Source organism: Mesoplodon mirus (genome assembly GCF_964341445.2).
Source record: "Mesoplodon mirus genome assembly, chromosome: 16".
Lineage (NCBI taxonomy): Eukaryota > Metazoa > Chordata > Mammalia > Artiodactyla > Ziphiidae > Mesoplodon > Mesoplodon mirus.
This window is the reverse complement of record NC_138992.1, coordinates 38,042,543-38,067,335: the sequence shown is the minus strand read 5'-3', so window position 1 is coordinate 38,067,335 and position 24,793 is coordinate 38,042,543. Positions and strand designations below refer to the sequence as shown.

The 24,793-nt window shown below is 40.5% G+C and overlaps 1 protein-coding gene across 2 annotated transcripts in view; it reads left to right on the top strand.

The window, feature by feature from the left end:
• CPQ (carboxypeptidase Q) overlaps positions 1-24,793 on the top strand; it is a 508,335-nt gene that overhangs the window by 159,285 nt on the left and 324,257 nt on the right. For both annotated transcript variants that reach the window (XM_082601612.1, XM_082601613.1), the window contains exon 3: positions 8,491-8,698. In XM_082601612.1, the coding sequence (XP_082457738.1) occupies positions 8,491-8,698 (208 nt within the window). The remainder of the gene's footprint in view (positions 1-8,490; positions 8,699-24,793) is intronic.

Here is a 24,793-nt window from a genome sequence, read left to right as displayed (position 1 = left end):
CTATCATCTCATACAATGCTCCCATGAATCCTGGTGGTATCAACGTCATTGTGATTCCCATGTTATAGGCTGGGGAAAGTTAAGCAAATTATTCAGGATCAAAGACTAGTGAGCTTTATAGCCAGGACATAATGATGGATACTTTTTGTTACTGATAAAGAAAATACCCCATTTTAAGTATATCTTGAAGAATGCATAATGTAATATATAAGTACTTTTGTTTCTAAAAATGTTTGAGAGTAAGATGCTTGTTTTACTAATAGGGTTCACCTTATTCAGACAGAGAAAGACAAATATCATATGATACTGCTTATATGTGGAAGCTAAAAAAAGGGTACAAATGAACTTATCTACGAAATAGAAATAGAGTTACAGATGCAGAAGATAAACTTATCATTACCAGGGGGTATGGCATGGGAGGGATAAATTGGGAGATTGGGTTTGACAAATACACAACTACTATATATAAACAAGGACCTACTGTATATCACAGGGAACTCTATTCAATACTCTGTAATGACCTATGTGGGAAAAGAATCTAAAAAGGAGTGGATGTATAACTGATTCACTTTGCTGCACACCTGAAATGAGCACAACGTTGTAGATCAGCTTTTATTTATTTAATTTATACTCCAATAAAAATTAAAAAACAAAAACAAATTTAAAAATCGTCCTCTTCATTTTGAATGATCTGGTCACTAAATTTCAGTTTACGTACAACTTTCCCCAGGAAAACAATCATTAATAGATGGGGCAGTGTGGTTAGTGGAATGCAAAACTCCACGAAATCAGTTTCCCCGTCAAAGTAAATGGTGTCCCTTCCATACTATCGCTCAAAGTCGTTCACTATTCTTTTCCTCTACTGCCCTGCCTTACTCCAAGCCACGTCACCTCCCAGCCAGAATGTGGCAGTGGTCCCCTAAATAGCCCTCCTCCAAGCCCACGTCCTTCCTTTACCTCTTCCAAGCCTCCTTCCATCACACTAAGCCTAGTGATATTTTCTAAATGTAAATCTGAATGTGCCTGACTTCTCTATCCCCACCCAGATTCCTTAGTACAGCTACAGGGCTCCCATGTGACATCACCTACACACCACCAGCCTCCTCTCATGCCATTCTCTCCCTCACTCTCTGCTTACTGTAATCTCAGTGCTCTCCTCCCTCCCGCCTCCCCCCAGCCTCCCTGCCAATGTCCCCTAGCCTGTTAACACTCATTTCTGGATCTCACCTTCTCAGCAAAGCTGGCGAGGACTCCTGGGCCATGGTAACAAGTCCTGTTTCAGTCTACAGAAACTCACCTCTGTAGCCCCACTACCACTAAGGCCTGTGGATTTTACTCCTTAAATACTGCTGGAAGCTGACCGAGGTACACAGTACCTTATGGCTGCTCACTTTACCAGATATATTAGACGACAGTGGTTTTTGCAAAAGCCCTCGCTCATCCCTGTTACAAAGAAATATCCAGTGTTTGGGGAGAAAGCAACCACTTCAAACATGTTTCAAACAAACCATGTTTCAAAGCAACTGTGTTTCAAACACAATACACCTCATTTTTAGACTAGAAATGCTCCCTCTGATAATTGCTAAAATTAATCAAGGTACCTGAAAGTGTGACTGCCTTTCCTGCTGTGGAAGCAGTTTGGATTCTAACTGATCAAATTGCTAAGGATTGGTCTGTTCCCTGTGCTTGTGGCTGCTGGATGTTGCTGAACTGGATCTCTGGACAACTTGAGTGGCCTACATTACATGTTGACTCAAACATAATGGTCCTAGGGTAGGCACCTCTCCAGCAAATGACAAAGTGTGTAAATTCTGTATTTTAGAGGTCAAGGTAGACAAGCTACCTTGCTTGTGGCTCGTCCTCAAGTGTTAGTATGGAAAGACGGCTTTGTGGCAGGCTGCTTCGCTGGGCACACAGCTGCCTTTCTAGAGATGATGATAATTTATTGTCTCCGTGGACTGTAATGAAGTCTGGTCTGGGCTCGCTTGCAAGGTGGACGGACCAGGTTTGATTTGAGCCCACTCTCAGAATCCAGTTTGGAGAGGGTGGGTCACAGTTGTTTGCAGCTGCACTTTGCCTCTTGCTCTTCTAACTTTGACTCAACTAATAGCTGAGTTTATTAATCTTTTCCTGAAAATTATTTCAAGGAGACTATTTTGCTTGCCTTCTTGGAATTCAAAGAATGATAGGGGTCCGTAAATGTCTTGGTTAAAACTAGAAGATTTTAGAATGTCCCACTGTCTGTTTTGGGGCCTGGCAGGAAGCCTCCTATTCACTGTAAAGGAATAGATGTTAGATGTTTCATCTGTTTTTGTGTTCCCTTCTTTGTTCTTTACCTGGGAATGCCCTTTTCTTTATTATCAGGCTATTAAAATCTTCTAAGGCCCACTTAAAATTTTACCTTATTGGAAACTTTCTAGATTTCCCTCAGTCAGAATTGATACTGATTTATGTTAATTTTTGTGTGTGTGTGTGAAATTTTACTTTGTACTTTCATTTAGCACTTGTGACATTCTGTGCTTTTTTAAAAGTTATTGCTTACCTATTTTTCTTCCCCAGATTATACAGTTTTTGAGGATAGGAGTGGAACTGATCAGATTCATATCATCCCCAGTGCTCAGCACAAAGCCCACCCTGTAGGAGGGCTGTACATTTGTTGAATGACTTTGAATCTTTAAATCTAGTTCTTCCATGAAAAGGGTGTTGCACAATCATAATACATTCCATAAACAAATAGACACCCAGAAAGTACTGTTCTGAGGTTATTTTATCTGCCTTGCCACGAATTTGCAATTTCCTTACCACTTCAGGCCAAAACACTGAATTTCTGAGAACGCCTCTTACCCTTTCTCCATAACTGAATTCAGGGAAACCAGCCATTGCATTGGACCTAGTTATCTTGTATGGTGCATTTGGCAAAAGACTACGTGGTAAGAGTAAGACACTAGGCTTCCTTCTGGGTGGGGATGGAGTAACTCCTGCTTCGGGTGAAGTCTTCCGAAATCAGAATCAATTTCCTAAGACTTAACCACATTGAACTGAGCCCCAGAGACATGTTTTTCTGTCTGTAGGCTTTTAATAGTAGAAAACATTATAAAATTCTCACTTCACTATCTTCCTGTTCGTAACGGTTCTTGGGAGGAGTCAGGTCAGAAGAGACTGAGATTAAAGTCTGCGTATCAGATTCTCCATAGAGTAAGTATCCGAGCCAACACCACAGCAGTCAGCATCTGTTGCACGGGGTAAGTCGTTTAAAAAAAAATAAATTGGTCAATTTTGAAAATTAGGAGTGGAGAATAGAAGGGAACCTGAGAATTTTTATACTATTTTTGTGATATAATCAGCTGTAGCCAAGAGAGTCACTTTATAATATGAATATTTATAGCTTCAGTCTTACATTTTCTTCAGAATGAACTGCCGTAATCCTTTTCATTACTCTAAAAGTCTGATGACTCTTGTCTTAGAGTGAAGCATCCCTTCCAAACTCCCCTATGAGTAGATTGGGACCTAGTGTGATAACAGTGCTCTGATTTACGAGCAAGACCCTGAGTAGACTGAGAAAAAATAACTGAAAACTTAGCCAGGCTTTTGTATACTTATTTATGTTTCTTCTTATTCCTCTTAAAATGAAAATCCTGAGCTTTTCTTTCTTTTTTTGCGGTACGCAGGCCTCTCACTGTTGTGGCCTCTCCTGTTGCGGAGCACAGGCTCTGGACCCGCAGGCTCCGGACCCGCAGGCTCAGCGGCCACGGCTCACGGGCCCAGCCACTCCGCGGCATGTGGGATCTTCCCGGACTGGGGCACGAACCCGTGTCCCCTGCATTGGCAGGCGGACTCTCAACCACTGCACCACCAGGGAAGCCCCCTGAGCTTTTCTTTAGATATATTTTACGTCTGTGAAAGAAGATAGCAATGCAGTTAATAGGAGGAACGTGATCCTTGTGTTCAGACCACCAACAACTCTCAGTTTCAGCACCTCATAGTTGTGTAAACTTATTTCTAGGCACTTCAGTGTCTTCCTAATAACTACTTTGCAGAGTTGTTGTGAACACAAGTATAAACATTAGATATTCAAATATGGCTATTATTATTATCAATTATGCTGACCTACAGACATATCCAAGTTCCTTGGAAGTATACATTTTTGAGAAGTGAGTAGGGATGGGGTATTATTATACTTTTATTTTGGGTTTCTTTTTATTCATTCAATATATGCATGTGTACATGTGTGTATTTGTGCCTATAAGTGTGTGTGAGTGAATTTCACATATTACATGTCGGCACCGCTTCAGGCACTTTGATAACATTAATGAATAAAACAGACAAGAATTTTCACCCCCCATGGAGCTTACATTACTGTAGTGGATGCAACTGGAGGCTGATAATTGATATGGAAAAATTAAAACAGAAAAGAGGGATGGGGGTTGGGAGTGGGTTATAATTATTAATAAGGAGGTCGGGGCATCTGATACTGGTTTTGTGTTCTTTGAGGTTTTCATGTACTAGCTTTTGGAAGGAGGGCATTGGAAAAAGGGGGATGAGAGGACAGAAAAGAATAGGAGGCTGCTGACTTGTAGGAGAGCAGAAGCATTTCCTTTGTGTAAAATGTGTTGAAACACAAACTAATATGGAAGAGTGAAGTTTTCCAGATGGCCTGGTTTTATTTTATTCAAATTTGAGCCAAAATCTTCCTTAAGTATTTTGTACGCACCCTGCCTTCCCAAACAATGGGTACTGCGTATAGTCCGCCTGGACTGTGACCACTTCTGTTACTGAACTGTTGTGAAGCAAGTCCCTCAGGGCCAGCAGAGATGCTTTTGCCTACTTGCCTACCTAATGGCTGAACCTGCAGTGATTGTGAGTTCTACATAGCAGCCACTATGTACATATGGCTATTTAAATGTGAATATAAATTAATTAAAATAAATGACCTTAAAAATTCAGTTTCTGAGTCACATTAGTCACATTTCAGGTGTTCAGTAGCGACATGTGTCTAATGGCTACTGTGTTAGCCCAGATACAGAACATTTCCGACATTGCAAAGAAGTCTGTAAGTATGTATTTGTTATTTTTCATGTTCCTGTCTCTGACATTGTTTTTTGTGGTACTGCTATCAGCTTCCAAACCTCTCTCTTCTTTTTGATTTGTTGTCTCTTATAGTTCATAGGTTTAAGCACTAGATTTAGAATTTTATATAAAGTAAGGGTAACTAGTCTCTAAGAGCGGAAGAGCCTTCTTATGTTCAAGTATCTGAGTTTTCATACTTGGAATTTATATTTCTATTCTGACTGCCCCAGGACCTTTCTTGCTTGGTTATTCTGGTGCAGCTGTGCTCTGGGTGGTCAGAGGGTCAGACTCTTGAGTTATTGTGGGAGAAGCACTATCAAACTTTAAAGGTAAATTGCACTTTTATGGAAATGCTTTAGACCCAGTCAATGGTCCCTTGTTTGGAGCAGTGCCATTTAAGGAAAGTTTATTGACTGACTTCCTACACATATACCAAGCACTATGCTAGGCCCAGAAGATACAAACAAAAGTGAACATGGCCCCAAACCCTGAGGAGTTCACAGTTTAGGTGGTAGAGAGAGTCATAAATAAACCGTTTCATTGTCTAGTGCCCAGGTATGAACTTTCCTCTGAAAGTCCAGAGGAGAGTGGTGCATGAACCAGCCTTCCTGGAGGTGGAGGGAGGGGGATGAGACAAGAGGCCAGAGGCCTTGGGAACTCTCCCTAGTGATTCTTTTTTTTTTTTTTTCCATCTATTTCTTTTTTTTTTTTTTTTTTTTTTGCTGTATGCGGGCCTCTCACTGCTGTGGCCTCTCCTGTTGCGGAGCACAGGCTCTGGACGCGCAGGCTCAGCAGCCATGGCCCATGGGACCACGGGCCCAGCCGCTCCACGGCACGTGGGATCCTCCCGGACTGGGGCACGAACCCGTGTCCCCTGCATCAGCAGGCAGACTCTCAACCACTGTGCCACCAGGGAAGCCCCTGTCTATTTCTTTTATTTTTATTTTTTCATTGGAGTATAGTTGATTTACAATGTTATGTTAGTTTCAGGTGTACAGCAAAGTGAACCAGTTATATATCTGCATATATTCATTCTTTTTTAGATTATTTTCCCATATAGGTTATTACAGAGTATGGAGTAGAGTTGGAGGGAGTGGTATCCTGAGGGATAAATAGGTGTTAGTCACATGGCAAAGTTAGGAGAATGGGGTCAACAAGACATGATGTGCCATAGCATGAACAAAGATGCTGAGAAGTGGACTGGTGTGGTGCAAGTGGGAACTTTTAAGTTTAGTATTGATAGAATTTAAAATAAAAGGGAACCTGTGTCTATAGAGCTAGATAGGCTTTGACTGGTATGTTGAAGTGATGGGTAATCAGCAGAGGGGGCAGGGGGCAAGGGGATGGTGACATCGGCTCATCTGACTTTTCAGCAGTTCAAGTTGTTCACCCTGGCAGCTCTGTGGCAGTTAAATTTTAGGGAGTTGGGCTGGAGGCTGGGACACTGGTGGTGGTGGGTAGAGGAGGAGGAATTCATAGCAGTCCAACAGGGAGATAACCAGGGCCTGATGTGAGAGGGTATTAATGTGGTAGAGCAGAGGACGTGCTTTCAATCAACACTTAAGGGGGAAGATTATCAGTATTTGAGGACCGATGAGATCTGGAGGATGAAGGAGACAGAGGAATCAGACATGACGCTAAGCTTTCAGGAAAACAGATTCATTTGAACACTTCTTCCAAGTTCATGGTGATAGGTTTTGACCTATAGCTGCTACCAGTGTTTTGCATTGGCAACTGGTGTCTAGGTTAGGTTTTGGCTCTTTAGGACTCCATCACTCACATTTGTTAAAAGAACTTGAACCACAAACTATAGTGATACCCTTGTATGACTTTAATTTTGCAGTGGCCTATGAAAATTTATAGAAATTTGGCTTCATTTCTAGTGGCTCCAATCCAGATGCCAAAATTACCCTATTGCTGGGACACCCCTTGGGTGGACCATTGAATCTGTTATTCATTAGGAACAGCTGAAAACTATCAACAAAATTCCTGTGCTATGCCAACAATAACACCAGTCAAATTTCAAGGTAACTCCAGGTTTCAGAAAGTTATGAATCTCAACATCTGTCTAGCTGAACCCTTATTTGTATTTTTACACATATTTATCATGTGAAAAAGCTAGTGGCATCCTTACTTTTCATGATTGTACATTGCTTTCTTTAGATTATAAATTAAATTCTGAGTTCCAAATGTTGGTGGAGACATGCTTATGGATCTGTAGTCAATCACATTAAAGTGAAAGTACAAATTCAGTCCGGATGGTGGAAGTTGGAGAGGAGCCAGCCCAAAGAATCCATTGTGATGGGGTCCATATTGAAAGCAAGAATTATCTCATATCTGCAGTGCATTTTAAAAGGATTTTCCAAGTAACAGTTACTATTTTAATGATGTGTTAAGCTTCCAGAAGAACCCAGTTCTCTAGTTTGCAAAATTAAAGAAGTATGCCAAATCTATGTTGATACTTGGGTTTTACTGACATATTTCACGACTGCATGGCTAAAGCCATAAAACAGTAGGTGCCTGGCACTTTATTTTAGATTGTTATATTTAGCTACTGCATCTGGCCTTTGTTGCTAAATATTTTTTTCTTGTCACACTAACTACTCCATCAAATTGAATCTTCAGTGGTCTGGCAGTTTTTGAATGACTTCGTGCAAGCTGTGAAATCCTGTTCCCTAATCAGGAAGATCTGGGCAAGTCTTGTGGTATGATGAAATATGCCACATCTTTCTAAGTGAGACAACAGGATTATAGGACAATTATACAACATCTTCAGAATTTTTATCTGAAGAATAGTGATATGTTTGGTGATGAACAAGTACTACAAAGCAAGAGGCATGGGAAGTTTCCACATTCTTTAAAAGGGTTTGGTACAAGGAAGAAAAGAAAACAAGCTGACTTTTTGTGGCTCTTGAGAAGGGTTACGTTAACCATTTGTTAAAAGTTGGATTTATGAAGATCATTGGCTTCTAAGAACATTCTTTATAAACTGCCATCCTTTGTATGATGTCAATGAAGGTTGTTTAGCAACATATCAAAATAGTTTTATGAAAAGATAAATATGTGTTTCATTAATCCCAAGGGGAGCTTTCTAAAATGCATTTTTAAAAATAAATAATTACTGTCATACTGTGGGAAAGAGGCAAAAAAAGACATCTTTTCAAGCAATTTGTGATTTAATAGCAGCTGGTCAAGTGAGTTGAAAAACCTTATGAGTCGTATATTTTTTGAATGCCTTTTCTCTTTCTTGGGAAACTGGCTAACCCCCAGAATCTTTCTCCCATAGCAAATGACTCTGAAACTTTGATCTTTGCAAACCAGTTTGCCAGATGTAGTGGATAGAACATGTGTGACCTTTTGTGTGCCAATTCACCCTGGCTGATCGGAAACCATATGTTAACCTTGTATGACTTTTATTTGTAGGCATTACAGCAGAAGTTCTGGTGGTGACCTCTTTTGATGAACTGCAGAGAAGGGCCCCAGAAGCAAGAGGGAAGATTGTCGTTTACAATCAACCTTATACCAACTACTCGAGGGCAGTGCAATACCGCATCCAGGGGGCGGTGGAAGCTGCCAAAGTGGGGGCTTTGGCATCCCTCATTCGATCGGTGGCTTCCTTCTCCATCTACAGGTTGGTCATTATGTTCATTTGAAATGCTTTCAAAAACCAGGGTTTTCCGTCAAAGAGAAGCCCTTTTGAAATAAAAACAAACCAGTCAAAAGAAAATACTGATTGTTCATGGAACTTTTCCCCCATTCTACATTTGTTCATTTGTTTGTAATATCTTTTTTGGCCTTTTCAGGATTCCAAGCATCATTTGTGCATTCCTTTACAAAGCTTTCCACATCCACGATGATCCCATAACATTCTATATATAACCAGTTTATTTTATATATTTTCATTGGAGGGAGAACCGAATTCACGTCTGCATTTCATCAAAGATTCCTAAAGACTTCAGAGGCAGCCAGGCTTTTTTCCATTGTTGCTAGAGAAGTGAAATACAAATAAAGCAGGTTACATGATAGGGGCCATCTATGGTGTAGTGGAAAGAGTTGAGGCAGCAGAGGACCTTGGATGTAGACCTGCTTCTGCTTCTGAAGAACCGTGAGGCCTTGGGGATGCTCTTTGTTTTTTTTTTTTTTATCGAAGTATAGTTGATTTACAATATTATATTAGTTTCAGGTGTACAGCAAAATGATTCAGTATTTTTGCAGATTACACTCCATTATAAATTATTTCAAGATAATGGCTGTAATTCCTTTTGCTATACAATATATTCTTGTTCCATATTTATTTTATACATAGTAGTTTGTATCTGTTAATCTCATACCATCTTGGGAATGTTCTTAAAACTCTTTGCGCCTCAGCATTCTTCTCTATTAATTGGTGATAATTAACAATAATACATTTACAAAATTTGAATGAGGTAAACTTATGAAAGATACTTGATATTTATGAAGGTCTATTTTGAGGGCAGCGTAAGTTTTGTCTTTTTCTTTGTATTTCTGATTGAGGTAATTGCAACATGCTTTATTGATCCTCAGTTGTGTGAGGAAATTTGGCATTGCAGTGGATAAAAAGTCCAAAAATTGACCTGTAGACATTGGGCCTAGTTTAGTAGCTACATATCGTAGTGTCACATATCAAGGATAATATATTTGAGAAACATGGATAAAAGAAGCACCATTTTAGTGTTGTGGCCTGGTCTCTCTAAGATTAAAAAAAAAGTAAAAATAATTGCAAATAGCGTTTATTTGAGTCTCAAGACTAGATCTTTAATATCTTTTGTAAAGGAAGCATTCTTTATTCTGCACAATTGCTCTTTGGAGCTGGAGTCACAGCTGCTTGACCTTAAATAATTAGCACCCTACACCCTTAAAAATAACTGAGGACACATCAGCAACTAGGAAACCCAGTCAGAGGAGTTGTCCAAAAGGGCAGAGAAAAGGAAAGGGGCATTTTTCTTTTATGGGGATAAGGTATCATCCCAGGGGAGGAAGATGGGGCATGCTAAAACCACTTGTTAGACGTTTTATGAGAGACAACCTAGTTACACTGATGTCACAGTGCTAAAAATAATGTTCTTTGTAGAGTCTTTAAAGTTTTGGTGACTAGTGAAATAATGATTGGACCATATTCTTTTGGATGGTTACTTTTCCCAGGAGGGAAGTCCTGAAATGGCTAGCTTACTTCCCAGAATACCTCAGTCACCCCTTAGAATAACACAGTCAGCAACCTGTGGCCGTTCACCAGGTTTTCACTGGTCCTGAGCTCTAAATTATGGAGCTACTCTGTTGCTTTGTGAAACTGGGTGAATGCCAGAAATATTTATTTAACAACTACTACTCATAAGACTAATAACTCCCAGATGACTTAATGCACAGTAATCTGCCAGGGTTCACTGACATTTTTTTCCTGGTATAATGAAGACATCTGGAAGCCCAGGCTGTAACCTAGGAGCACCAGAAGAATTTCGTCCAGCAAAGGACTTAGAAATCTGTCGTTAGCCTCTAAGACTTAGGGTTGCCAACATGTAGTGTGCATTCAAGACATTTTTCTTAATATTTATAGATCCAGATGATTATAATTTTTTCATTGATTTGATAGCCAGACATATTTCAGTGGACTCTTAACTTTTATAACTCCATATTTTCAACATTTATGAATACAAAATAACATTGCTCTCTACACAGTACTTTAGAATCTTTCACATACGTCATCTTATTTGTTCTGACAACAATCCAATGGACCAAGGAGAAGGGGCATTATTATCCCCATTTTAAGATAAAGAAAGAAGAATTCAGCGAATTCAGCATGTTAACATGTTTAAGTCTTGCATCTTGAAAAATGAAAACCAAAACGAAACAAACTGTCTCTTTGTCCACTTCAGGCTAATTTGTTTTTTAGAGCCAGTTTTCCTTAAAGAGTATTCTATATTCCTATCTGTAATTTTTCATCCCTCATTCACTCTCCAGATCACTTTAACCTGGCTCTTCCAAATACTGAAATTGAAGTTGTTAAGGTCACAAATAGCTGCCTAGTTGAATATAATGGACATTTTTCAGGCCATCATCTTATTTCACCACTCTGAAGTATTCCTTATTATTGATTGCTTTTTCAATCTCTTCTCCTTGGCTTCTATGACTTTCTCATAATCTCTCTTTCTCTAGCTCCTGCACTTTCCCTCTTTCCCACTTTCCCTTTTCTTCCCTGTTTCTCTGGCTTCTCACTGTTAATATTCTACCTGAGCAATCCCATCATGCTTATGACTTCAGCCCTAAGCATGGTGACCCTTTCCGAACCCACCTCTTCTGTCCACTGCCTGAGCTCTAGGTCCATACATCTAACTACCTGCCGATTTATCTTCTGGGTGTTCCATAGCTACCTCAGTTTCTTTCCTTTTCTTTTCCTTTCTTTTCTCTTCTCTTCCTTTTTTTTCAAAATTGAACTCATTCTTTCACCTCTTTCTCCTGCATTTTCTATCTCAGTGAAGAGAATGCCATCTGTTCTGCCTTATAAGTTAGATGGTCCTTGATTACTTTTTTCCTCTTCCCTTATCCATCATTTCTAGGAGCTATGACATCTCCTAGCTTCTGCTCTTTATCAGTCATTTCAGCCAATGCATGTTGAGCACCTCCACCTCCCAACATCACTCCACACTCTACTAGTCAGGAATCACTAAGGCTGCCCCAGTGCACCCCATTTCCTCCAAGTTTCACGACTTTGCAAATGCTTTCTCCTCTGCAACCTTCTATTCCCTTCTTCACTATCTCACACTGTCCTTCAAGATTCATCTTAAGTGTTTCTTCTTCTGGGGAGCCCTGCCTGATATCCAACTCCAGCCCAGGTGAGCTGCCTCTTTTGGGTATCCCATGTCATCCTGTGCATACTCTGTATCATAGTATCTTGGAGGTAGTTTGGGTTCACGCTTTGGTAGGGTAGACTAACTGTTGTAGCAAACAACTTAGACACCTAACACAATAGGAATCTCTTTCTTGCTCACATAATAGTTCCAGGAGGGTGTTCAGCAGGTGGACTTTTGCCCCTTTCCATCGGTGGCTCCATCACCTCTAAGAAATCAGAGTCCTCTGCAGGGTGCCCTGCATCCAGCTGACAAATAAGGAACTGGAGAGAGAAAGTCAATAATCAAGGGGGAGGTGTTCTGTGGCCAGGCCTGGGTATGGCATACCTCACCGCTTACATTCCACCAGCCACAGTGCAGTTACGTGGAGGCTAGGAAATTTGGTCTATCTTCATGCTCGTGGTGAAAGGAAAATGAGTTTGGTGAACAACTGTGCAGTCTGCTCCAATTGCCTGACTCAACACTAGACTGTAAGTTCCAGGAAAACATGGATTACACATTTTACCTCTGTGTCCCCATCATCTTGTATGATATTTGATACATGGTGGTTACTCTGGAAATGACTGTTGGAGGAATCCACTTGTCTGAGGTTATGTGATCAGTCGTGGTAGGGTTCTTACAACAAAGCAGGTGACCCGGTTCCTAGTGCTCTCTGACCAGACCGTGTAGCCTCTGTATAGTGAATTGATATCAGCTTGAACTTTTGGGGCACTTTGCTCTGTATTTGGAGGAAAACATCCAGTTGCCAATAGGCCAGATTATACCTTTTTTTCTGCCACAATATTCACACACAATGATCTTTTGGGTCACCCTTAGCTCTATGGCAATGGGTTATGCTGGATCCTGTTTAGGAAAAGCATAGAAGTCAGCAACACTGGAGAACAGAATAGAAATTTGTCGCTGCTTGATTTCAAAATTAGAGACTCTGCTAAAGGACAGGAAATGTGTTTTACCAATGTGGCTTGACACCTGTCAATGCACTTATCAATATTTGTCAGCCATTTTAGAAGTACAACAGTCACATGCTTACATGACATGTCCTCAAAAGGCAGTCCATTACTTGTTACCAGCATTATCTCCAGATTCTTTGTCATTATTTCTCTGTATTCCCATTATTAGTGTTTTTGGGCTCAAATTTACTTCAAAGAGAAGATTTTTCCTTCATTGATGTTTTTATAATGACTTTTCTCTTGTTCAATATTAAGTGTCAAGTGGGGACTATCTAATGGGGACTCCCATTAGATCTTTTTTAGTTTTTCTGTTTGTAAAATACATTTTACCTTTGTCATAGGAGAATACTTTAAGGATAAATGTAATTGTAAGAGATTTAATTTCTGCAGAGGAAAGCTGCTCTATGGAACCACTTGCCTTACATTATTTCTCAAATTAATCATATTTTTTAGTAAATATTTATTGAGAGCTTACCAGTTGCTCAGAAGTTGCCAGGTAGGGTTGCTAAGATGAATTAGACATGTTTTTGGTTCCTCAGAAATATTGTCTGGCTAAAAGAGAGGAGGGTAAGCTTAAAATGTACATGATTAGTGTAATATATTTTATATTTAGTGCTAAATGCGTGATTGAGGAAAGGGACAAAGAAAGGAAAAATTTTTTTTAAATTTTATTTATTTATTTATTTACTTTAATTAATTTATTTATTTTTGGCCGTGTTGGGTCTTCGTTGCTGCATGTGGGCCGTCTCTAGTTGCAGTGAGCGGGCATTGCTCTTCATTGTGGTGTGCGGGCTTCTCATTGCAGTGTCTTCTCTTGTTGCAGAGCACGGGCTCTAGGCGCGCGGGCTTCAGTAGTTGTGGCTCATGGGCTCTAGAACACAGGCTCAGTAGTTGTGGCGCACGGGCTTGGTTGCTCTGCTGCATGTGGGATCTTCCCGGACCAGGGCTCAAACCCGCGTCCCCTGCATTGGCAGGCGGATTCTTAACTACTGCACCACCAGGGAAGTTCCAAGAAAGGAAATTGACGTTTATTAAACACCTACTTTGTTTATGCTTCTCCAAAGGCTTAAATCGTTTGTTTCAATTAATTCTTTATGCAACCCAATAGAAATAGATATTGTTATTGCTCTTTTACTGAGGGAGCAACAGGTTCAGAATGGTTAAATGGCTAGTTAAGTTGCACAGCTAATGAAAGAACCAGGATTCATACCCAGAGAGCCTTTGGCTCTAAATGCCATGCACTTTAGATTTTATGCACTTTAGATTTAGCTGGAGAGCTAATGCTACAGGAGTCTAGAAGAGGTAGCAGAAGTCTGATGGGGGCTGGCTACATTGAGAATGTAGGTCTTGGGTGTACTCGATGAAAAGGCTGAACTTGAACAAGAGGCAGGAGGTGGAAAGGCATTCTATACCTGATCAAGACAAGAAAGCGGGAGTGCATCATGCACTGGGTAATACACAAGTAGACCAGTTTGACTGGAGCAAGGTTTCATAGGAGATAAGAGAAATGAAATTTTGAGGTGAGAGGAAGAGACCAGATTTATGAAGAATCCGAAGTACCAGATTGGGGAGTTTTAAGTTTAATTAAGTTTAATGTGGAGGAAATGAGGAATCATTGATTGTGTTAGAGTTGGAGGGGGATGTTTTAGTGCATTGTTTCTCTAAGTATGGTCCCTGGAACATCATCCACCTCACTTGGGAGCTTATTGATTTGCAAATTGTCAGGCCCCACTTGAGACCCATTAAATTACAACATGCTTGGGGTTGGCGTTTGTGGTTTAAACAGCCCTCCAGGTGATTCTGATGTATGTAAAAGTTTGGGAACTGTTTCAGAAAGATCAGTCTGCTGACTAGATGATGTGCTTTGAGAAGGTAAGCCAGGACACTGATCTAATAATGCAGATGTGACGTAATGAGGACATAGATGATGGCAATGGGAATGGAGAGAAAGAGACAGCAGGAGGGTGTGGGGCTGCACCCAGCAGGCCTTGCAATTGCCCAGCTGCAAGGCTGAAGAAAAAGCCCAGAGACAGCAACAGAGACCACCACAGTTTATTGGATAGCAAGTCTTACAAGTCTGAAGCAAAGTGCTGGAGTGACACCCCACTGTGTACGGCAGACAGCAGGCAGGACAGGGCAGCAGTTTTTGCTACTTGGGGGGAGAGGAGGCTACCACTTACAGGGGGACCTGATGTCAGGTTGGCTCATCAGTTACCAGAGAAACTAGAAGCTGGGGCGGGAGGCAAGCACTTAGGCAGTTGCTGATTGAGCCTTATGATTAGGTGAATTGGATAGTCATGTGAGTAGGTGTTGGTGAAGCAGGGACTGGTTGAGCAGGGGATGTACAGAGAGCAAGAGAACAGCTTGCAAAAATTATCAAAACTTGCGGACTGGCTGCATTTGAAGGGAGGAAGGAGGAGTCAAAGTTTACAGTAAGGCAAGGACTGAACACCAAAGGCTGAATCTGCATTCAGTCCAGACCAATATTTAAAAATCATGAGTTTTGGGCTTCCCTGGTGGCGCAGTGGATGAGAGTCCACCTGCCAATGCAGGGAACGTGGGTTCGTGCCCCGGTCCGGGAGTATCCCACGTGCCGCGGAGCGGCTGGGCCCGTGGGCCGTGGCCACTGGGCCTGCATGTCCGGAGCCTGTGCTCCGCGGCGGGAGAGGCCACAACGGTGAGAGAGGCCCGCGTACTGCAAAAAAAAAAAAAATCATGAGTTTTATGTAAAAATAGTGGTTTGTGGTTTTTAGAGAAAGAACTATAGCTGGGGGTGATGTCTTGTATTTTCTGTAAGGCGAACTTCAGCCTAGTGGATCAGCCACCAAGTCCTTTCTGTTGATGGGATGTGCCTTCTGCAGTCTGCCTCAGTTTCCAGGTTTCCGTGTACCCAGCTTGGGGACTAGAGAATGATGAGAGACAGAGGGGTCAGGAGAGGGAACCCATATGGAGGCAACATGACCAGTTTGTTTTTTAGACATTTGGAGTTGGAGGTGGCTGTGAGATAGTCCCCTTAATCTGGCTTTTATATTTTGTAAGGAAAACAGTTGAGCATTTTCATTTCTCTATTATCTACTTTTTGGATCACCCAAGGCAATTTAAAATTCTAGGCTGGCTTCCTTGCAGTGAGGTACACCTTGGGACTTATGCCTCCTGCTTTCTCAACCTGCGAGCTCAAGCATGCAAAGTAATTTTTACATTAGACCAAACAAAATATAATTCAGAAAGTAACTCTACTGAGGCCAAATTGCCTGTTGTACTCCCATTGCCAAATATACATCTTTTTCCTAGTTATTTTCTCCACTGCCCCAGATAATTGAACTCAGGCTATAAGTTGTAATCAGCTAAGGACGCAAAAGGCTCTCCTTTCACTTTACTGTGAAAATTGCATCACCATACTGGGTAAGAATGCATTGAGGTGGGAATGATTGCATCACCATACTGGGTAAGAATGCATTGAGGTGGGAATGAGCTGTGGATAGAACTTGTCTTTGTAACTACTACTAGTTTATGTCTTATGCCACTTGGCCTTTGTGTACTGTATTGATACATACAGTGAAGAGGAGGCATAGAGAAGCAATCCAGTTTGAAGATAAGATCTGATTAAACATTCAGCTGGAGAGAAAGATGAGTGAATCCAGGTGATGTTTATGGAGAATGTTAGACCATCTGGTGAGAGAGCTGTGAGAAAGTATATAAATCAGTCCCTATAATGATACTTAATTAATACAGAGTCGATAAGTGGCATAATTGAAGCAATGGTTGGGCTACATCGTAGAGTTAAAGAGCTTCAAAGAGGGTTCTGATTAAAACCATTACAATTTATAGCACATTCTTCATCTTAAGAAAGCATCTTGGTGAGATTTTAACATGAACATTTTTGTAATCAGAGGACCAGTTTAAAATGTTCAGAGCAGAGGTGAAATGTCTTAAGAGGTCTATTTTAGATGATTTTTTAAAGCCAGTTTATTCTCAGAGAGTAAAAAAACTTGTCCCCCTCCCCTTGTTTTTTAATGGGAGAAAAATTAACGCTGCTACTTTACACTTAGACTGTCTTGGATCTTTGATGTCCTGGTGGTTTGGTTCTTCGGTGTGATCTTAGCATAATTAGCTATCAAGCTTGATTTAAGTTGTTTTGAAATATTTTTGCAATTTGGGGGGCATACGTGCCTTCTGGTGATTACAAAATAAGGAAAATATCACTGTGACTCAAAATGGTACAACTGGGCTAGCCTTGATTAGTAGGTTCTTTTCTTTCCTTATTTTGTTTCTGCTTAATTCACTCTGAGGCTCATAACAGATGCACAGTAATCAAGCAGAATGCCAATTCTCATCATTTATGCAGGTGGAGGGCCACTGTGCTCCCAAGGGGGGAAACCAGAGAAGACCCACATTGAACACTGCATTTTTTTCTTCTCATCATCCTTTTTTTTTTCTCTCTCTCTCTCTGATTTTTTAAAATTAATTTATTTTTGGCTGCATTGTGTCTTCGTTGCTGTGCACGGGATTTCTCTAGTTGGTGGCGAGCGGAGGCTACTCTTCGTTGCAGTGCGCGGGCTTCTCATTGCAGTGGCATTCCTTGTTGCGGAGCGTGGGCTCTAGGCGCGTGGGCTTCAGTAGTTGTGGCTCGCAGGCTAAGTAGTTATGGCACACAGGCTTAGTTGCTCCGTGGCATGTGGGGTCTTCCCGGACCAGGGCTCAAACCTGTGTCCCCTGCATTGGCAGGCAGATTCTTAACCACTGTGCCACCAGGGAAGCCCTATCTCTCTCTGATTTTTGAAAGGCAGATTCTTTGTTTAGAAGGCCTCTGTTAGAAATTCCAAAATGTCCTTTAATCACTGAATTATTATTGCTTCAGGTAGTGTGACAGGTATACAACTTCGTAATGGACACACTCGGGCAGTATACCTCAGAGCCTCAGTTCTGGAGTCACAGTGCCTGGGTCTTTGCTCAGCCTCTTGACAGATGTGTGACCTTGGCATATCATGTAAACTCTTTGAACCTCAGTTTCACCTGTAAAATGGGGTGAGGATTAAATATGAGGATTAATCCGGGCATCTGTGAGAATTAAATGAGATATTATTGCCTGACACAGTAAGTTTTGCATACATGTAAAGTACTCTTATTATATAGTCTTGCTAAGTAATGACTGGATATGCTTATTGAATAAAAGAGGAAGAAAGGGAGGGAAACACGGAGCGAGGGAGGGAGGGAAGGAGAAAGAGAAGAACAGAAGGAAGGAAGGAAGACTGGTAGGAAAGAGGGGGGGAAGAGAGAGAAAGAAGAACTTAATTTACTTAATATCAGTATTGTAATTGCTGCTGTCTGGTTGGGAGACAACCCTTAACATCGTATTGCCATTTTGATCTCCATCTGTTTAGCCTATTCGAACTCTGTTGGGGTTGTGTGTTTACTGCTCTGTTTTTCTTTCTGGATTGGAAGTTCTCCTGGGGACATACTGTGTGTCTCACTCATCTCAGTGTCTCCAGGCTGTGCTCAATGCCTGGCACACAGTATTGCTGGAATGAATGAATAAAAAGAGTTAGAGGCGACCTATCAGGTTTGGCTAACATGTAAATTCAAGGTGTCACCATTTCACATTCATAAAAATTGGATAATAATATAGATGAGGTGACTAACCTTTTGAATTGCTACTTATCAAAAATAGAATCTCTGGAATCTGAAAGGAGACTATATAGTTATGTAAATTTTGGTAAAGAATTGCAAACTGCTATTACTTTGCTATAATTAATGTTCTGTTTGCTTTTTAGGACGGACTGTCATTTTTCATTTGCTTATAACCTTGATATAAAAATTTATTCTCGGTTGATATTTTGCATTCATAATTTTAAAATATTTATAAATGTTCACCTTCTATTTTCCAGCTTTCTGATTTTCGAAAGCACAAGCTTAAGAACCACATCATGTTTTTCCAGATCTGTAGTGGTAGAAAGAAATTAATGCATTTTGAATTCAGGTTTCAGGATTATGGCAATGTTGTCTGCTTATGCAGTGCCCTTTGAAAAATGTCTGGTGTAGCATATGAACCAAAAGAATCCCCAGTAGCCTCAAGTCAGCCTTTTACTATTGCATGTGCTTTTGTTCTCTCTCTCTCATCATAGCTGAAGACCATTCCAAAGGTCCTCTTGTATCCAACTGTCCCTTTGGCTTCTTTAGCCCCCTGGAGAAAGTACCAATCAGAAGGTACTGCCAGGAAGACTGGAGATTAGCAAAGGTAACAATATAGAGAGTGGGATTTGGAATCAGACAGACCTAGATTCAAATGCAGGTTTAGCTAGTTAGAGGTTGTTTGAGTCTACATACATTGTTTAATGTCCGAACCTGTTTGCTCGTCTGTAACATGGGGAGAATACTGTTTACTTCATAGAGTTGTTGAGAGAATTATATAGGATCAAGCATTCGATGTAGACCCTGACACGTGGGAAGCAATCAGTGAATTATATAACTGACATCTTATCTTAATCATGGTTGTTACTATCGTTATTATCATCATTGGATAATGACAGGACTAAGCAGGTAGGTGGACATGAACTGAAATATCTTAAAAAGCAGTAGCTCCGGAACTCTCCTCACTGTGTGCTCCAGAGACCTTGCTTCCGGTTATCTCCCGATTTCAGGAACCTACTCTTGTAGACTCCCTCAGTCTTTGGCTTAAAACTCTGTTCTGCTCTTTTTATCCTCTTTGACCTCACTTTGTTTTTTTGTTTTTGTTTTTTTGCTCTATAACAAATTTAATCAGTTATACATATACATATGTTCCCATATCCCCTCCCTTTTGCGTCTCCCTCTCACCCTCCCTATCCCACCCCTCCAGGCGGTCACAAAGCACCGAGCTGATCTCCCTGTGCTATGCGGCTGCTTCCCACTAGCTATCTACCTTACGTTTGGTAGTGTATATATGTCCATGCTGCTCTTTCGCTTTGTCACAGCTTACCCTTCCCCCTCCCCATATCCTCAAGTCCATTCTCTAGTAGGTCTGTGTCTTTATTCCTGTCTTACCCCTATGTTCTTCATGACATTTTTTTTCTTAAATTCCATATATATGTGTCAGCATACAGTATTTGTCTTTCTCTTTCTGACTTACTTCACTCTGTATGACAGACTCTAGGTCCATCCACCTCATTACAAATAGCTCAGTTTCATTTCTTTTTATGGCTGAGTAATATTCCATTGTATATATGTGCCACATCTTCTTTATCCATTCATCCGATGATGGACATTTAGGTTGTTTCCATCTCCGGGCTATTGTAAATAGGGCTGCTGTGAACATTTTGGTACATGACTCTTTTTGAATTATGGTTTTCTCAGGGTATATGCCCAGTAGTGGGATTGCTGGGTCATATGGTAGTTCTATTTGTAGTTTTTTAAGGAACCTCCATACCGTTCTCCATAGTGGCTGTACCAATTCACATTCCCACCAGCAGTGCAAGAGTGTTCCTTTTTTTCCACACCCTCTCCAGCATTTATTGTTTCTAGATTTTTTGATGATGGCCATTCTGACTGGTGTGAGATGATATCTCATTGTAGTTTTGACTTGCATTTCTCTAATGAGTAAAGATGTTGAGCATCCTTTCATGTGTTTGTTGGCAGTCTGTATATCTTCTGTGGAGGAATGTCTATTTAGGTCTTCTGCCCATTTTTGGATTGGGTTGTTTGTTTTTTTGTTATTGAGCTGCATGAGCTGCTTATAAATTTTGGAGATTAATCCTTTGTCAGTTGCTTCATTGACAAATATTTTCTCCCATTCTGAGGGTTGTCTTTTGGTCTTGTTTATGGTTTCCTTTGCTGTGCAAAAGCTTTTAAGTTTCATTAGGTCCCATGTGTTTATTTTTGTCTTTATTTCCATTTCTCTAGGAGGTGGGTCAAAAAGGATCTTGCTGTGATTTATGTTTGACCTCACTTTGAATGCTCCATACTGTTCTTGCATGTAGTGCCAAAGGTATAGTGACTCAGATCTGTGATCAATGGCCAGCTGACCAACATGCAGACAGTGTTCTATTTAAACACCATCCAATCTATTTTCCACCTCAGGGCCTTTGCGCTCACTAACCCTTCTGTCTGGAATGTATTTCCCCCAGCTTTTTGTATGGCTGACTCCCTTTCAATCTTCAGATGGCAAGTGAAAATTTCTCCCTGCAGGCCTTTCCTGACTTTCCTGAGTAGAGTAACACTCTCCCTCAAATTCTGTTACCTGGCACCTCCTCTGTATGCTCAGAGGCCTAATAACATTTGGTAACTTCTCTCTCTCTCTCTCTACTTGTTCAATATGTGTCTCTCCATGAGAATATAAATTCCATGACGACTGGACTGCCTTTCTTGTACACCATTATACTCTCAGTACACAGGGGATTGTCAGCCCATGGCAGGTACTCAAGAGATATTTGTTGAATGAGTTACTATTAAAAAATCATCTAAGGGCTTCCCTGGTGGCGCAGTGGTTGAGAGTCTGCCTGCCGATGCAGGGGACATGGGTTTGTGCCCCAGTCCGGGAAGATCCCACATGCCACGGAGCGGCTGGGCCCGTGAGCCATGGCCGCTGAGCCTGTGCGTCCGGAGCCTGTGCTCCACAATGGGAGAGGCCACAACAGTGAGAGGCCCGCGTACCACAAAAAAAAAAAAAAAAATCATCTAAGATCAGAAGAATAGAGAACCAACTATAAATGGATATATACTGACTCATGTCTATTTTCTGAAGCCACAACTTTTTTGGGGGTAAAATATCAATCCGTGGTAAAGTTGAAAGAATATTAGATGACTCATATACTCTTTGTAAGAAATTGCCTAACTTCTTCCTGAGAGGTGGTACCATTTCACATTGCCATCTGCCATGTGTGAGAGTTCAGAGTCCTCCACATTCTCACTGAAATTTGATGTTGTCAGTCCGTTTAATTTTAGCCATTCTGGTGTGTATGTATTGAATCTCGGTGAAGTGTTGATTTGCATTTCTCTGATGACTGATGATGTTGAACATGCATTCACATGCTGATCGGTCGTTTCTGAATCTTTCTTTGTGAATAGTCTGCTCACATCTTTTCCCTGTTTTATAATTGGGTTGTTTTTAAATTATTCAGTAGTAGGAGTTGTCTATATATTCTAGATGCAAGTCCGTTGTCAGATAAATGTTTTGCAAATATTTTCTCTCAGTTGGTGTCTTACCTGTTCTTTTTTGTTTATTGTTTTTAGCTTAATTTTGATGAGGAGAAGTTTTAAAGGTTGAAGAATTTTAACATCAATTTTTTTTAGTTGCTTTCTGTGTCCACTTATATACCCTTCATCTACATTCATTATTTAACATTTTGCCACATTTGTTCTCTGTCTTTCACTTTCTTAATCAATTTAAAATAAGGTAGGTACAGCCATGAAACATTTAAACCATAATATATGTGCATATATTTCATAAGAACAAGGATCTTCTCTAACATAATGCAGTATCATTGTCATACTTAGGAAATTTAACATTGTCATATAAATATTATATAATGTAAATTCCATCCATATTCAGATCCCAATTATCCCCCACTCTCAATAATTAATGTCCCTGCTTTTTTAAAAAAAATCCAGAACCCAATCAAGGATATTACATTACATTTAGTTTTCATGTATCTTTAGTCTCCTTAAGTCTGGAATTGTTCCCTAGTCTTTTTAATATTTTATTGCATTGACATTTTTGAGGAGTATAGGGCAGCTGTTTTGCACAGTGTCCCTCAGTTTGGAGTTATTTCCTCATTATTAGATTCAAGTTAAATATTTTTGGCAAGAATTCTATATAGATGATGTTGTGTCCCTCCTATTGCATTATGTAAGGAAATGAATAATACCAGTTTTCCTTATGAGTGAGGCTAAGTTTGATCACTTGTCTAAGGCAGTATCTCAGGATTTCTTCATTAGAGAGGTACCTTTTCCTCTTTGTAGGGGAAATACATTGTAATTATGGTGAGATGCTTTGAGACTTTGTGAATCTTATATTCCTCAACAAAATTTCATCCAATGAAAATTTAGCATGTGTTGACGATCCTTGCCTGAATCAGTCATTATATTGCCAGTTACAAGAGGTTTCCTAATTCAGTTATTCATATTATGTACATTTATTAACTGGCATGTTTTTGTGAGTAAGAGCTTCCACCTTTATTCTATTATTGTTTCTGAGTATCACTTCCTGGAATTTTAGAAGCATATATATTAAAATTACTGTCATTCTTTTTTTTTTTTTTTTTTTTTTTGTGGTATGCAGGCCTCTCACTGCTGTGGTCTCTCCTGTTGCGGAGCACAGGCTTTGGACGCACAGCCTCAGCGGCCATGGCTCACGGGCCCAGCTGCTCCGCAGCATGTGGGATCTTCCCAGACTGGGGCACAAACCCTTGTCCCCTGCATCAGCAGGCGGACTCTCCACCACCAGGGAAGCCCTACTGTCATTCTTTTTGATAAAGCATCAACAATCTCAAAGCACTTAAATGTCAAAGATAATATTTTATGATGACCTTGAATGTTTGAAACATTGAAATGATTTCACTTTTTTTTATCCAAAGGAACCCAAACTATCCCAGGTAAGTCAGCTAATTAGCAGGGTGTAATCAATACCATTTCCTCTGAAGTTTCTCAGTAACAGTGTGAGCTCTAGACTAATAACTCTGGAAATTATTTTTAGAGTCTACCATTAACAGTGTGTACCATATGTGAATGAAGATCCTTCACCCCATACATAATTGCTGTTAATTGTTGAAATAAATGAGCAAAAATCTCAAATCCAGCAACTGTTTCTCCAGAGTTTCTTCTCTTTTTCTTTTCTTTTCTCTTTTTTGCTACGTAGTGGTGATGTTGAGGAGTGTGTTCTCAAAGAGCCCTTTCCAGGAGAAGTAAGTGTCTCAGTGTGGGTTTGCAGAGGCCTACAAGGATGTTTATTCAGGAGGAGTTTACCTAGCTTCTGTGGTGTAGTACAGAAAACTAAAGTATCTACCCACTCCAACTTCCCCACGTCATCAGGGGTAGTGAAGGGTTAACCAACCTTGGCTAGTGAGTCAAAGGGTAATAGTAATAGCTCAATGAATGTCTGTTTCTGCACCAGTTGCTGCTCTATAAATTAAGTATTTGACATCTAGGAGAAGAATTTAATTATTTTTAAATTGTACTTTATTTATTTCTTAAAAATAGATCTTTATTGGAGTATAATTGCTTCACAATACTGTGTTAGTTTCTGTTGTACAACAAAGTGAATCAGCCATATGCATACATATATCCCCATATCCTCTCTCTCTTGAGCCTCCTTCCTACCTTCCCTATCCTACCCCTCTAGGTCATCACAAAGCACCGGGCTGATCTCCCTGTAATGCTGCTGCTTCCCACTAGCTATCTGTTTTACATTTGGTAGTGTATATATGTCCATGCCACTCTCTCACTTCATCCCAGCTTCCACCTCCCCCTCTCCCACCCTGTGTCCTCAAGTCCATTCTCTATGTCTGTCTTTATGTCTTTATTCCTGCCCTGCCACTAGGTTCATCAGTACCATTTTTTCTTCTTTTTTTAGGTTGCATATATATGCATTAGCATGTATATCTTTTTCTCTTTCTGACTTACTTCACTCTGTATGACAGACTCCAGGTCCACCCGCCTCACTACAAATAACTCAATTTCATTTCTTTTTATGGCTGAGTAATATTCCACTGTATATATGCACCACATCTTCTTATCCATTCATCTGTTGGTGAACATTTAGGTTGGTTCCATGTCCTGGCTATTATAAATAGTGCTGCAGTGAACATTGTGGTACATGTCTCTCTCTTTTTTTTTTTTTTTGCGGTACGCGGGCCTCTCACTGTTGTGGCCTCTCCTGTTGTGGAGCACAGGCTCCAGACGCGCAGGCTCAGTGGCCATGGCTCACGGGCCCAGCCACTCTGT